Consider the following 16,347-nt stretch of genomic DNA (forward strand, 5'->3'; position numbering starts at 1 on the left):
ACTATACGGGAGGAGGAGGCCATGTTAGCAAATTATCAACTATACCATTGCTTTAGTTATACCATTGCTCCTTGTCCTCTGTCTTTCATGTTCCACTTTGACCCCACATGCAAAGCTGGCTCCCTCTGTCTAGAACAGAGGAATATTTTGGACCTGGCCAATCCTTGCTCCTTCTGCACCGTTACTGCCCTGGCCCCCAAAACCATTATCTCCTGTTCAGTTGCTGCTTTTTCCTGGGAGATCATTACATTCTTTTGTTTCTTGGCTGCTTAATCTCATTCAGAGTGGAAGTCAATATGTATAACCAATACTCCTTGCCTGATCTGATGCCGTCCACCAAAACTTGTCTTGCCGAAATCTTACCACACAAATCTCCTAGGATGCTTCCAGGGTCATTCTTGCCATGTGGCATTTGCATGCGTAGTTCATCTGCCTCTGCTTGGCCATGTGCCTCTTTTTTTTTTTTTTATTTTTATGAGAAAGGTACCTTCCTGTGAAGGCTCTCCTGGCCAACCTATTTGCATTGGGGCGTCCCTCGCCCCATCCTTTCCTGCCTTAGTTCTCTGCATAGCTACCATCACCACCACCATTAACAGGTGACTTAAATTCTTCTGTGTCTACTCAGCATCTAGACCGCAGTCCTTGAAGATACAACACAAGACACTTTTGTCATTTAAACTTTTCTAGCAACCACAAAAAAATAAAAATAAATGGGTGAAATTAAATCTAATAATATGCACTATTTAATTTAATAGATCTAAAATAGAATTTCAACATATAATCAATTTAAAGATTTTTTGTTTTGTTTTTAAATAAGTTGCTACTAAGTCTCTGGAGTCTGGTATGTGCATTGTTTCCTGTTGAACTAGTCACCTGAGCACTGCAGAAGGAGACCGCTATTCCTCGGGGCCAGGGCTCTTGACTGGTTTGCTGTGGCTGGACTCCGCGCACTCAGATTACTTGCACATAGTAGGCACATAATCGTGCCCCTTCTGCTCTTCATAGCCTTATTATTCTGAATGAATAAGTCAAGTTCTGAGTGACATCTAATTTTGCGGCATGACAGTGTGACCCAGAGAGAGAGCTATTAAGCACTTTGTTCGATCCCCAGCTGCTGGGGCGGAACTAGGCTTTGTGCCCCAGCCCTGCCACCTCATTTGGCGTTGCCATGGTTTCCCACTCCCCCACCCTGCACAGTAGGGATTTAATGTATTACCCTCTGTCACACATCTCCACTCTGAAAATGGGTGAGAGGATCAGTGGTTAATCCCGAGCCACAATCCCCTCCCTGAGTTTTTGGCTCTAGCGGGAATGCTCTTACAACACCATGGCTTCCCAGAGTGGAGTCCCTGGTTCTCCCCTAAGGTGGTGTCAGCTTGGGGTGCTGCTGTTGGCAGACTGCCCTCTGTTGGACAGAAAGGGGGGCTGGCAGAGGGGAATAGGTGCTCTCATCATCTGGGGGGAGCTCCAATACCAGAACAGCTCTTCAGCCGAGCCCAGTGTCTGCAGTCAGCTCTGGGCTGGCCCAGTAAAAACTGAAAACGTTTCTACTTGGCGGGACGCCCGTCACAGTGTCACCTGCCACCTCAGACAGTCGGAATGCTAAAGGCTTGCCCTGAAGATCAGAAGCTGGAACCAGAGGTATCTGTCCCACTTATTTGCCTGAGGGCTTTCCAGCACGGGAGCAGGAAAGCTGGACCTGAGGCAGAAGGGAGGCTGGCCTGAAACATCCATGCAGGATTCTAAATGATTAGCAGAAGCCACAAGGTCCAGCTAAGCCAGGTCTTCTTGGGGAAAGGTAAGAGAGGGCTAGTCACAGTACAAACCAGAGACAGCCAGAGGGCTGAGGGAGTCACGTGAGATTAGCCGAAATGGGCCTTGCTGCAAGATCAGCCTCTGGGATCCGCCAGCTACAGCTACGAGAAACCTTCAACTCTCTGGTTCCCAAGTATCCTCTTCCCTCTCCTGCCTCCCTCCCGCCCGCCCGCCCTCCTCTCTCTCTTTTATTATCTCCCTTCCTGTTCTTTATAACCTTATCTTTCTCCCACCTTCCTTTTCCTTTTATTTCTACAAACATCCTCTCTGTGTGTCTCTCTGTCTCTGTCTCTCTCTCTTTGTTGCGCGCACACACACAGAGACACACACAGGCACACACACACACACACACACACACACACACACACACACACACTGCTAGATGGAGGATCCCAGGAAGGTATTGGTTGGGAATTTAACCGACTCTGGCTCCCTCCGAAGGCAAGCAGATACCCAACCACCTCTCAGATGCCTTTTGGGAGGATGGAGAGGCTGGAACAGCAGTGTGTTACCAGGCTATTGTCTGGAATCCCGGAACATCGTCTCTTGAAACAGATGCCCCCGAGAAAAGCCACCCCCAGAACTCGCCTCTGTCATCCTTCATCGCTGCACAGGGGTCAGATCCAGGCAGAGAGGGGAGCAGTGATCTGATGTCAGAATTCTCTCTGAGCAGTGGAGGCCAAGGGAGGATGTTGGAGTCTGTCCTGTCCGCACAGGTCAGTTTGGCCTGTGTGTGATTAAGCCTTGCTCTGCATTCTCGATAGGGAGGTCTGGGTGGGGTGTGAACTTGTTCCACTGCTCTGAGCATCCAATTAAGTGAGTTTATGTAGAGAGTTTATGTAAGTGTTTATGTAGAATGGACTCATTTAGGAAGATGTTGGGGTTTGGTGGTTTCCCTTTTTCTTAAGAGTATTATTGAGTGTTTTTTCCTTTTCTTTCTTTTTTTGTTTTATAAATAAAATCTATTTATTTATTTTTGAGACATGATTTCACTATTCACTATGTAGCTCTGGCTATTCTGGAACTTGCTCTGTAGACCAGGATGGCCTCAAACTCACAGAGGTCCATGTGCCTCTGCCTCCCTAGTGCTGGGATTAAAGGCATACACCACCAGTGCCTGGCCTTAACTTGAGTTTTATTAAGGATATAAGTTAGGAAACTCTCTGAACTCATGACCTGAGAAGACTTTATGATTTATGTAAGTTGACTATGCTGGGACTCCATTGTCATGACAAAGGTCTGAGAAAATTATCTTAAGACGGAAGGCGTTTTATTGGTTCGTGGTTTTAGAGGTTTCCATCCATGGTTGCTTCGTCTCATTGCTTTGTTCTTGAAGTGAGACAGAATATCAGAGATGCACGAGGACATGACAGAGGCTGCTCGTCTCCTGTCAGTCTGGAAGCAGAGAGAGGCACAAGATATAGCCCTCAAAGGCACCCCTCCCTACAGCAATTCCCTTCCTCCATTCAGGCCCCACCTACCACAGTTTCCACCAGCTCCCAGTCATCTACCCAATTCTGAGTCCAGCAGTGGATGAATCCACTGATGAGTTTAGACACTCGTGGCCCGTCTCTGAACATGGCTTTGGGAACAAAGCCCTTGATGCATGAGGCAACATTCTAAACCACAACACCAACCAATGCCTTTGCGGAATAGGGTTTCTACCTCCGCCATGCTGGCAGCAGGGAGCTTCCTTTCCGGCTCAAGAAGGCACTTCATTCTCTGGGCTAGTTGACGGTGATTCACACTGACTGCTGCCTCACGAGACTGGTCATGTGACTCGATGCTGGTTGCAAAGAACGGTTTTCCTTCTTGTATTTCTTCCAGGCTAGCCTCCCTGCTCGTGTCTACTTGAATGATCTCCAGTCCCCTGACATCTGCAATTCCACACTGGGTTTACATGCTGGGAGGCGTTGACCTGAACTCTGCTGAAGTTTGCAGCCTAGTGCCGCTTCCTACACACACTCATCCATACGGCTTCACTCAGTCTTCATTTAGTGAGGCTTCTGTGTGTTTGGTGTCTGTTGCCAGGTGCTGGGATGGAGGGGAAGGAGGCAGACCTAGCTCTAGCCTTGGGTAGCACGGTCTTTGGACTCCAGATGCTTTCCAGAAAACGCTCTGTTGTGCCTGTGGTGAGGAAGAGTGCTTGCCGACACCTTAATGGCTTTAAATGGTTTCTTTTCTGTGATTACATCCTGTCTCTGACCACCCACCTCTCATCGTCCCTCTCTCCTGCCCCATGGGGCAAATGGAGTCACGACATTGGTCCTTGCTTCTAGCTGGAGGCACACTGCTTAATTGCCTCAAAACCGTGGACAAATCGGTTCCCTCAGACTGCACAGTCCCCTCCCTGCAGCATTTTGAGAGAAGGAATCCGGCTCCTTGGGAGAAGCTGAGCTTTTCATCAGAGATCAAAGACTGGCCCTGGGGAAGCAGCACAAAGCTGCTTTGGGCTGTAAAGGACCCCTTTGGGCATATCACTTCCTGTCTAAGCCTCCATTGGACAGGGAGCCAAAATATTGAGAAGGAGGGAAGCAGACATCTGGCTGCCCAAGAGACGCAGCCTGGAAATAGGCCTCCTAGGGCTGATCAGTGCAGAACAATAGCAGAGCAGAGTTACCTGGAGGTGAGGCAGGCTGCAAGAGGGGCCTGGGCAGCTGGGTTCTGGGCAGATGGCCCACTTTCATTTTCTTCATCTCCAGTTTGCCTGGCTGCAGACAAGTAGTGACTTACAGAAATACACCCCAGCCTCCCAGGCTGTCATTCATGACTCTCTGCTGGGTCCCCTTCCTCCTCTTTTCCTGTGGCGCTTCCCCAAGCATCTGCTTCTGAATGAACCACAAGGGATACATTCCCTTGTCCCAAGGAGTCCAAGTCTGAACGTCTCCCAGAATGCAGTGAGAATATAGGAAACAGGATTGTAAACTGTGTTATCCCAAGGAGAGGGGCTCCTGGGATCGGTGTTGATGAGCTCTGAAGGGGGGCTTGCATCTCCTTGTACTGTTGCTTACTCTCCCTACTGTCCAGCCCCTTCTGACCTCCCCCAGCATGAAGACTATCATACTTGAGGTCGACCAGTTGGCAATTTCACCTATGATTAACTAACATACATAAAGGGGAATAGAGGGTAGATAATGCCAAGAACTTGGGCTATCTTTCTGGAAAACCCAGAGAGCACCCCTGCCCTCTCCCCTCAAAAGCTGGCACTCTCTCCCCTTCTCTGTGGCATCGTCAGCGATCAGGAACTTTGGTGGACAAAGTGTCTCCTGAAGGATGTCCTCCTGATGTGGACCCCAATCTCCCTGTCTGAAGGGCTTTGTCCCTTTGATGATGGCTCTGACTGATTCCCTGATCACAACTAGATTTCTATCCATTCTTCATGCTGGATAATTTGAGTCGCCTCACAACCCCGCTCTCCACCATCAGGGGCCGGTTCATGAATGTCCACCTTAATACAAGGTGTCGGAATGGTTCCTAGCACTCTAGACGCGTCTGCTCATCTATCAGTTAAACTTGAAGCCTTGTCTTGCTAGAAAGGCTCTCGTTTTGTCACGCTCTTGGACTCACCCTTGATCTCAGCCCAGAGAGAGGGCTGGAGCCACTGACCAGCATGGCCTGAGCCATCTCGCTATGTGTTGTCCCTCAGCACCTCTCCATCTTTCCACGTGACGTCAGAGGCAGATGCATTGCTCACTCACAGTTACTTCCTTAGGTGAGAGTAGACATATTCCTAGGGTAGCTTGGGAAATGCATGGAAAAGGGAAGGGAAGGGAGTCACCAGGGCCAAGGCGTGTCATTCCTATTCAGCAGCCAGTCTGCAGGAGGATCCATCTCTGTGAAGACCATGTGTAGACACGGACAAGGGTATGAGGATGCCAGAGAGGGAGGAAGGATTCTGTGGCAGACAGGGCAGGGCACGGCACACCAGGATTCAGGGGCCCTCAATTTGGTTCATCAGAATCTTCCTATGCCTTCTGCTTGGCTTTCCTGTGAGGAGTGGGAGAGGCCTGTTCCAAAGGTATTCATCTGGGTGCTCCTTGTTAGCAGATACACAGGTCACAGGTCACCGTGAGGCTCAGAGAAGTCCACTATGACCATGAAGAGAGGTGGCCTAACCTCTTGGATGGAGCCCTGAGACCAGCGGGTATGCCCTTGGAAGCGGCTTGCCAAGCAGCCTCTGTGGACAGACATTGGCTCTGAGGAGGACTTGGTCTCTCGCTCGTGTAAGTTTTACAAAAAGGAGTACACAAAGCTCCATGAGTGAGACTGGTCCCTCTCTCCCTGCTGCTGGCCCTGTCCTCTCTCTGCACCAGCGTAGTGCCCCTGAGGAGGGGTCTCTCTGGCCTGCACCTTTGCTTCATTCTCCCAAGGGCTCTGTTCCAGTACCTGCTCTCTGTTCTGTTCCGGGGCTGATGGGGAGTTGCCTGGGTCAATGAGCTGAAGCCAGCAGGAAACCAGACACCCTGAGAACCAGTCTGAGCAGGAGGGGGCAGGCTGCCAGCTTCCTAGAGGCCCTCCTAGAGGGTCTGGTTCCCATCCTCTCTGCTCCCCACCCCCAGGGTCTTGCACCTACTCCTGGGAGGAGTCAGAAAAGGTTTAGCCCAGGACAGCTGGGAACTCTGACACAGGCCTGTGCTCAGCATATCCATGGGTAGAAGTTATCCGTCACCCAGACAGCTCCATCTTTGAGACCTTGAATGCAGTTGTGTCTCAGTCCTAAAGTTTTGAGAATGTGAGTCACTGCCTGTAGAATGAATTAACTCTCCTCTCCCCCTCCCTCTGTGTGTGGGTGTTCCTTGGAGGAACTTCTGCTGGTCTTTGGGATCTTGGCACTGAGCACTCTGGTCTTAGCTGGGCTCTTGACTTCCACCTAGGCCCAGTTCTGACTCCACTGCTTTCATCCAGTCAGAGAAAGCTTCAGACATAGCAGGGTGTCCTCTAGGTCCCTTCTTCCTGTCCCTGCATCATCCTTGTTTTAATTTAATTATCTTGTTACTGCAATAAGATACTCCACAAAAGCAGTCTATGCAGGAAGGTTTATTTCAGCTCCTAGTCAAGGGGATACAGTTGATCTTGGGAAGGCATGGTGGCATGAACAGAGGTGGCCAGTAACATTGTGTTTACAGTCAGGAAACAAAGGGACCAATGTCGTGCCTTGCTCACTTCTCTCCCTTTTGATTCATTGTAGGACCCCAGCCCAAGGAATGGTACCACCCACTTTTAGGGTGGGTCTTTCCATCTCAATGAAGCCCATCTGGCTAACTTTTCACAGCCATGGCTAGAGAGTTACTGACATGGTGATTCCCAGTGATATCAGGCTGACAATAAAGATGAATGGTCATAATTGTCCTCTGTGGGGGCTCCACCCTGAACCCCTTGGGTTCCTATAACAAAATCCATAAACTGGGTGACTGGTAAAGAACAGACATTCATTGCTCACAGTTCTGGAGTCTTGTCCAAGGTCAAGATGCTGGCAGACGCCGTGTCTGGGGATGGTTCTCCTTTTCCTAGACAGTGCCTTCCAGCTGTATCCTTCCACTGTGACGGGCCAGCGCGATCTCTCTGGGGTCTCTTTTCTAAAGATATTAATCCCTTTCTGAGAGTTAATCACTCCCAAAAGGCCCTACCCCCTAATACAACCACGCTGGGAGTTGAGATTTGAACATGCCGACATTCAGACCACAGCTTCTTTTATGGCTCCTCGAGGCTCCTGGCTCCTTTGGCTCTGCCCATCTTCTCACTGTGGGTTTAGGAGACATCTAGGCTTAAATCTTCATCTGTCACTCACTCCGAGGGGCGTGTGCTATGCAAATCAGTAAACCTTTCAGACTTGAGAGCTTGCTGCAGTTAGTGATCTCAGTCCTTAGACCCACCCACTCTCCAGCTGCTGGCTTCTTTGGGTTCCTTGCCTGAGAGGCATGATGCAACCAGTTCTTAGGCGTTTATGGAGCATCTGTCTTGTGTCCCATGTGTACCAGGCTAGCAGCAGGTGAGCCACACACCTGTGGGCTTCCCTGGTCCCAGTTGTTCAGGCCTGACCTGAGCTTCCCACCCCCAGCCCTGCACCTGCATCACTTGGGACCAGCCTCCCCCCACTCCATCCGCAGTCAGCACTGCTCCTGGCCAAGTCTCAAGAGGTGGCAATTGTCAGCATCTATTTCCACCATCCTAAGACATACATTTCCCCCTTCTGATAGCAATTTGTGTCTTATAATTGATGTGTTTATTTAATATGGTGGGTTTTGTTTATTTCCTTACTCACTGAAAATGTTATTTAGTCCATGATGAATCTTGCAGTCGGTGGCATTTTAACCCTGGGGACATATGATAAATGCATAGAATAATCAGGGACATCTGGAAATTATTTTTTAATGAGATGGAATGACTCTAATGGGAAAAAATGTGGGTTGTCTCCTAAAGGGCGGTGGGGGGGGGCTGGAGATGTCAGGGTCGTTCAGATATCTTTGGCTGTTGGCTTGTAAAAGACGCCACATTCTCCTGAGTTTCACCGTTGGTTTTGGAAACCAAACCAAGCAGCTGTTTTCATGAAGACTACACAACATAGGGCTTAAAGTGTCCCCAGCTTCTATGCACTTTTGTAGAGGTGATGAGGCCCAGGAACTCCCTGGGAATGCCTGCTCCCACAAGAGAAGAGTCCTCTGCAGGCAAAACTTGCATTTAGTGTTATTTGACAGGCACTTCCTCTGCCGCTCACTCTGTCTTCCTTTTCACGTAGGGCAGCTAGAGTGTGAATCTCCCTTCAAGAAGCAGGAGGGGCTGTGGGATGGGAGGGGCAGCGGCTGCTCCTGGCAGCAAGACAGAGTCCAGTGGGGCAGAGGTGGAAGACCTGGATGCTGGCTTGATCTGTCCCTGCTCTGCCCTTGTTAAACCCATGGCTCATCCAGGACCTCCTTCCTCCTCTCTCACTGCCCATTTCAAGCAGGTTTGAGTTCAGTTGGCCCCAGACCCTTAGCCCCTCTGTTTCCCCCTCATTTCCTCCCATAACCAGGCAGAAACCCGGGCATTCAATGACATCCATCCACACCATATAGGACTTAGGGAGACTAGAAGGAGAAGCCTTAACACCAGGCTATGGTGTGTGGGTTTCACGGGTAGAAAGGAGAGGGCTCCCCATTCCATTGGAGGGAAGACCATCTGGGAAAGCCTGGATCTCTGTGGTGTTGGCTTCTTCCTGATAGCTGCACTGTCCACAGGGAAGCCACACACCCCAGCTCCACTGGCTGGAAGGCATTGGAAGGGCAGAACCACAGCCGCCCATGGAGACCTGTATGAAAAGAAGACAACAAAGCTCAAAACACTCTTATACTGAATACCTGTTAAGAGACCATTTTTAAGTATATTGTTACATGTTCTTAAAATCAATGTACCTGTCTCTTTTGATGTGAATATTTAAAATTACCTGTGTGTGTCTCACATAACTCTGGGCAGAGCTAGCTTTAGCTCACCGATATCCTTTAAAAACAAAAACAGACAGACAACTCCACTTCTTTCTTTCCAGTGTAATCCCACCGTCTTCTGCTCCTGTACCTTCTCAGAGCAGCCTTTTCCTTCTTCTTCAAGCCCTCTTTCCCTCTGTCTTGCTGACTCGCTTCTCCCCTCCTAGTGTGTCTGATGATGGACAGAGGCTTAAGAAGGGGGAACTAGTGTCTGCCCTCTCAGGCTGCAGGTTTTTGGATACCCTGAGCCAGAGTCATATGGCTGAGGGACCTGACTTATCCAGATGTTCATGGGAGTCAAGCAAGAATGGATTTTACTTTCACATCACATCCCAGATATGCAGTTACAAAGCTGTGCAGACTGTGCATTGTCTACAAACTTCAACACGTTATAACTTTAGCCAAACAACTATTGTCTCTCCTTTCTCCTTGAGAGTCAAATTCCCCAGGGCCTCTATCTCTTTGGAGCTGGGCATTTACTTCCTGAATTACACACATTACTATGTAAATTTCAAACTAAATCATTAGATTGCTATTTGTTGATTTAAAAATTCCTGACCATTGCTCATGTTCCTCACTGTTTTTGTTCTAATAATATTCTTGTTCTTATTATTTGCTTTATGGTTAGTATCCATTGTTCACTGTTGAGCCAAGTAGTGTGAAATAATTACACTTGCTTGCATAACTTTTTATCTCCCTGGAGATGATCACTGCCCCTTTATGGCTGCCTAGATTCTGACGGTATTTATGCAAATTCTTACAGAAATCTCTATCAATGTGTAAAATTCCTTCAAATACTATTTCCGTCCTCCTGTTCCCAAACAACCTTTCAGATTCCACAGCCTGTTTGGGGTCTTGAGCAGCTGTATGCTTGGGAATATCCCACCTCTTCAGAGTATGGCCTCCTATTTCGTTATTTTCCTTTCTAAATATGTGTCAGCATCTCTTATAGAAGCAGCAAAGAAGGTGAATGTTTGGACCAGGCATGCCCATAATCCTAGCACTCTGCAGGCAGAGGTAGGAGGATCATAAGTTCAAGGCCATCCTTGAACTCAGTAAGTTCTAGGCCAGTGGGTCTCAACTTTCCAAACACTGTGACCCTTTAGTACAGTTCCCCATGTTGTGGTGACCCCAACCCTAAAATTGCTGTTTGTTGTTTATCGTATGCCCTGGTGTGTGGTTTTTGCCACTGCCTGTCTTGTTGGCTGCTGAGACTACCTTTCCTATCTGGAAAAACAGATCGTCTGTCTGGGAAGTATTTTTTAAAAATCCTCCCCCAATCATTTTCTCCTCAGCGTCTCCTCCATCCTCTCCTCAGTGTCTCCTCCATCCTCTCCTCTATCCTCTCCTCCATCCTCTCCTCAGTATCTCCTTTATCTTCTCCTCCATCCTCTCCTAGGCGTCTCCTCCATCCTCTCTTCAGCATCTCCTCCATCTTCTCTTCAGCATCTCTTCCATCCTCTCCTCAGCATCTCCTCCATCCTCTTTTCAGCATCTCTTCCATCCTCTCCTCAGCATCTCCTCCATCCTCTCCTCCATCCTCTCCTCAGCATCTCCTCTATCCTCTCCTCCATCCTCTCCTCAGCATCTCCTCTATCCTCTCCCTTCTTCAGAGTTTGGTCTCATCTGCATCCCAGGGAGTGTCCTCAGCTTGCCTTCCAGCCCTCCTATTGAACTCTAGATTTTACCTTGTGATTTTAATTTCCAAGCGCTCTCCATCTTTGTCATTGTTCCCTTTGAGAGCACTTCCTGTTGTTTCACAGATTTCATATCTTATTTTGAAAAAGATATTGAAATTTTTTTCTGGTCCCTGCGTTATCTCTCTTCTCTTGTTTTTTTTTTTTTCTTTTCTCTCTTTCTCATATGAAAGTCAGTTTGTTCTCTCTCTTCACTTTGTAGGGTTTCCTGATTGTGTCAGAGCAGGTCACTAAACGCTGTTTAGAAGCCTGATGCACACATATAGAAATAATTTGACAAATGGGCTTCAGGGTACAGAGACATTTTATTGGGGTGTTCTGAACCACAAGCACCCATAAAGCACTTCTGGGACCAGTGACTTTCTTTGAAGAAGCAGCCCCCAGTTTCCAACCCGGCATGCCTGTATAGAATACAGAATGCCATGTAGCTGTTGACAGAGGAAAGTAGGGGCCCCAAAGTCCCATAGATTTCGGGATGGATTTTCACCGGACCCTGTTTGGTTTTATTAGTACCCCTGCCTTCTGTGCCTAGTGTCCCATGTACTAGGACTTTTCTGGGGGGATGGGAAAGGGGAGGAGCTGTGCAGGAGCTGTGCACTGTAGCCCCGCTGTCGGACCTAGCATCCTTCTCCCTAGGTTTACAGTCCCATGCTGTCTCCAGCCCACCTTCCAAAGTAGCTGCTGCCCCCATTCCTGACCCTTTAGCCTCACAGGGCTTCTGCCCATCGCTTGTGACTCACCCTGACCCTTTGGTAGGTGGTGGGTTTCTGATTTCTCAGTCTTGCTAATTTCTCCATCTGCTTTCCAAACTCTGCTGTCTGCTGGTGTCACCTCTCCTGTTCCCTCTGTCCCTATCTTTTTCTTATCCTTCGCTCTTATCTTAGTGGGGTTGGGGAAGAGCCAGATGCGGATTAAATCTACCAGGTTTTTGTTTGTTTGTGGTTTTTTTGAGAGTGGGTTTCTCTGTATAATAGCCCTGGCTGTCCTGGAACTAGCTCTTGTAGACCAGGCTGGCCTCGAACTCACAGAGATCCGCCTGCCTCTGCCTCCCGAGTGCTGGGATTAAAGGCGTGCGCCACCACCTCCCGGCTCTAATCTTTTTTAAAAAATATTTATTTATTTATTATGTATACAATATTCTGTCTGTGTGTATGCCTGCAGGCCAGAGGAGGGCACTAGACCTCATTACAGATGGTTGTGAGCCACCATGTGGTTGCTGGGAATTGAACTCAGGACCTTTGGAAAAGCAGGCAATGCTCTTAACCTCTGAGCCATCTCTCCAGCCCCCTGGTATCTTATTTTTTGACTAAAAAATTTTGTTTTACTTCCCTTCCCCTCCCCCTTTTTTTTGAGACAAGGACACCAGGGCTATGTAGAAAGACCTTGTCTCCCGAGTGCTGGGATTAAAGGCCTGAGCCAACAACCTCAGGCTTGATCGGTATTTTAAAAGGTCAGATTTTCTGTGATCCCTTCCTGCTTAAAACTGCAACACAAAATTTTAGTTGCTTATACTGGAATTAGAACTTGCTCCGGAAAGCCCAGGGCTTGGCTAAATCACCCTGAATTTTCTCTGTGTGCACATAAGAAATTGCACGGGAGGAGCCTAATTCAAGAAAGCCAGGCGGGCTTTAGAACCTTTAAATACGTGCACTTCTCCGTACATGAAAACGCTCTTTCTCTGCTAGCTCACAGAGGACCTTTACCCGGGAGCGTTAAAGATGGCGACACCCATATTAAAACCTGTAGGATCAGCTGTGTTAGGAAGGTCTTGTCTTTCACCGGCTCCGATTGCCCAGGGGTGGGGGACCCCCGCTGAGCTCAGGTGGGACAGCCCTTTGCAGGTCCTCACGGAGACCTCTTTGTCTTTTGCCTCTACAGGTGCCCCCTTTCAAAGGTCTCAGCATCCTCACGCTACCTCCTGCCGCCACTTCCACCTGGGCCCCCCGCAGCCGCAGCAGCTAGCCCCGGACTTCCCGCTGGCACACCCCGTGCAGTCGCAGCCGGGCCTCAGCGCCCACATGGCCCCGGCCCACCAGCACAGCGGCGCGCTGCACCAGTCGCTGACCCCGCTGCCCACCCTGCAGTTCCAGGACGTCACAGGTCCCTCCTTCCTACCTCAGGCCCTGCACCAGCAATACCTGCTGCAGCAGCAGCTCCTGGAAGCTCAGCACCGCAGGCTCGTTTCGCACCCCAGGTTGGCAGGGGCGGGGCCGAGTAAAGAGGGCGGGGTCGCGGAGGGGCAAGGGTTGCGGCTGGGCTTCTAGCAGCCAAAGTTGGATGCAGTCGCAAGTGGTTCTGCAGGGGATGACTTTTTGCTTCAGTTAGTGGCATTCATTCAGGTCAGGGTCTAGGATGACTCCTCACATCACCCAGGTTAGGGGTCAGCGGCACGATGAACGTTTGTAGCATTCGGGAGGTTTGACTAAAGGTCTCTCAAGTCCCCGCCAGCTCTCATGGTGGCCTGATTTTGTTTTTCCTCAAACCACACCAGGATACCAAAGGGAGCCTCCAAAGGGCCAGCGTCTAGTTGGAGGCTGGCGTTGGCGACTGGCTGTACACCCGTGAAACCGAATACAATTAGCAGTGACCAAATGTCCTAATGTCCAAATATCCTACCTGCACCTCAGCTGTAAAGAAGAAATGGATGAGCACAGCTTGGACGCCTCTCAGTCTTCTGGGTTCCGGGGGTTCTTTTCACACTAAAAAGTAACGACTACGAAGAACCTCTGCTTACAGGGGTTTATCACGTTAGAAATTTTAAAGCATCTATTAATTTATTAAAAATAACAATAGACTCCTCGTGCTAAATTAATAAAACCTTCTCTTTTTAATTTAATTCTTTTATTGAAAATAGAATTTTCTTCTCACATAATATATCCAGATTATGATATCCTCTCCCTCTGCTCCTCCCAGTTCCTCAGCACCTCCCCTCCCATCAGGATCCATTCCCTTTCTGTCTCTCATTAGAAAACAAACAGGCTTCTAAGGGGTAATAATAAAGTGAAATGAAATGAAACAAGATAAAATAGACAAAAAATTAGCAGTCGGAATTAGCCGAAACAGACCAACATCAAGAAAAGACACAAGAATCAGAGATGCACTCAGGAATCCCATAAAAACACGAACCTGGAAGCCATAAATATTTACACGGAGGACCTGGTGCAGACCCCTGCAGGTCCTGTGTGTACTGCATCAGTTTGTGAGTTCATATGAGATTTGATCATGTTGATTTAGAGGGTGTTGTTCTCCTTGCGTCCTCTGTTCTCGCTGGCTCTTAAACACTTTCCATCTCTCTTCCTCAGGGTCTCTTGAGCTGAGGGGAGGGATTTGACGGAGATGTCCCATTTAGAGCTGTGTGTCCCAAGGTCTTGCCTGCACTGTGTCCTAGAAGTTTGGTTATGTTACGTACTTGTTTTCATTCAATTCTAGAAAATCTTTATTTTTCTCCTCCTCCTCCTCCTCCTCCTCTTCCTCCTTCCCTTCTTCTTCCTCTTCTTCCTCCTTCCCCTCTTCTTCTTCTCCTCCTCCTTCTCTTCCTCTTCTTTTTTCAAGACAGGATCTTACCATGTGTTTCTGGCTGTCCTGACGTGTGGGTGGGGGCACACGTGTGTATGTGTGTGCGTGCATGCGTGTATGTGTGTGCGCGCACACGTGTGTATGTGTGTGCATGCACGCGTGTGTATGTGTATGTGTGTGCGTGCATGCGTGTGTATGTGTGTGTGTGCACGCGTGTGTGTGTGCGTGCACGTGTGTGTATGTGTGTGTGCATGCGTGTGTATGTGTGTGCGTGCACACGTGTGTATGTGTGTGTGTGTTTTCCCTCTTTGATTTGCTGAACTGGGGTTATTTATTTATTTATTGTGTTTTCTTGGGTGTGGTTAACCTCTTTAGGTTGGAGTTCTCTTTTTAGCACCTTCTGTAGGTTTGGAGATGTAGATAGTCATTGTTTGAATTTGGTTTTATCATGGAATATCTTATTTTGTCCATCTATGGTGACTGAAAGTTTTACTGGGTGTGGCATCTGGGTCTGGGCTGGCCTCTGTGGTCTCTTAGAGTTTATAGAATGTCTGTCCAGGCCCTTCTGGCTTTTAAAGTCCCCATTGAGAAGTCAGGTGTAATTCTAATAGGTCTGTCTTTGTATGTTACTTGGTCTTTTTCCCTTGCAGCTTTTAGTTTCCTTTTTTTGTTCTGCATGCTTAATGTTCTGGTTATTATGTGCCAGGGAGTTTCCTTTTCTAGTTCAATCTATTTGGTGTTCTCTATGCTTCTTGTTCCTGGATAGGCACTTCCTTCTTCAGGTTAGGGAAATTTTCATCTATGGCTTTGTTGAAAATATTTTCTGTACCTTTGACTTGGATTTCTTATTCTTCTATTCCCATTGTTCATAGCTTTCATCTTTCAGAGTGTCCCAGATTTCCTGGTTGTTTTGTGCCGGGATTGTTAAAGAGTGAACATTTTCTTTGAGTGAGCTAGCCATTTCTTCAGTGCCTGAGATGCTCCCTTCTCTCTCTCTCTCTCTCTCTCTCTTTTGGTTTTTTGGTCCCTTCTGTCTCTTGCATTCCATTCACGAGGCTTGCCTCCAAGGTTCCTGTTCTGTTCCTGAATTTTTCATTTCCAGATTTCCCTCAGTTTGGTATTTATTTATTGATTCTCTTTCCACTGTCAGGTCTTGAATAGTTTATTCCTTTCTTTCCACTGTTTCTGTTTTCATAGAATTTTTTAAGGGTTTGTCCATTTCTTCCTTAAGGGCCTCTATCATATCTACAAAGACTGTTTTAAGGTCTTTGTCTTGTGCTTAAGCTGTGTTAGAAACTTAGGGCTTGCTGTGGTAGGGTTTCTGGCTATTATTGTTTGTGTTTTTATGCTGTCTGGGCATCTGGGTTTGGGAAGACTGAAATTCCAGGTACTGATGTCTGGTCTCGTCTTTGTTGGGTGCTTTGTTCCTTGGTTTCTGTTTCTTCTCTGATTCTTGGGAGAGTGTGGTGACTGTGTGTTGCCGGGTAGGAGATTCTTCTGAGATCCTGACAGCTGTGGCCACTGGGGTTCCAGGCAAAATGTGTTTCTAGGTATTGGGAGCTGACACTTATAAATGGGGATGGACTAACAGGGTGCTAAGGGGGTCCACAGGAGGGAGGATAGCAGGGTGTTCCATGAGGATCTGGCTAATCCCCTGGGAATGGGACAGAGGGGTGAGGAGAGGCCACAGCAGGTAGTCTGCTACAGAGGTGGGATGAGACTGGGGGATTGGATCTGGAGAAGGAGGGAGAGGTGAAGATCTGCAGTTAGCCTAACTGCTTCCCTGGGTGGAGAGACCTGTGGATTCCCAGGGCTATAAAATATTCATATGAAAAATGAGCATGTATCAGTTTAGTGAGAAG

General features: G+C 48.2%; 1 protein-coding gene across 1 annotated transcript in view; it reads left to right on the plus strand.

Moving 5' to 3' along the window:
• The window catches only part of Ark2c (arkadia (RNF111) C-terminal like ring finger ubiquitin ligase 2C), a 98,553-nt gene that overhangs the window by 63,344 nt on the left and 18,862 nt on the right, over window positions 1-16,347 (plus strand). Inside the window, exon 2 of the mRNA XM_075968222.1 lies at window positions 12,848-13,163. Within this exon, the coding sequence (XP_075824337.1) occupies window positions 12,848-13,163 (316 nt within the window). The remainder of the gene's footprint in view (window positions 1-12,847; window positions 13,164-16,347) is intronic.

This window comes from Microtus pennsylvanicus, chromosome 4 (assembly GCF_037038515.1).
Source record: "Microtus pennsylvanicus isolate mMicPen1 chromosome 4, mMicPen1.hap1, whole genome shotgun sequence".
Classification (NCBI taxonomy): Eukaryota; Metazoa; Chordata; class Mammalia; order Rodentia; family Cricetidae; genus Microtus; species Microtus pennsylvanicus.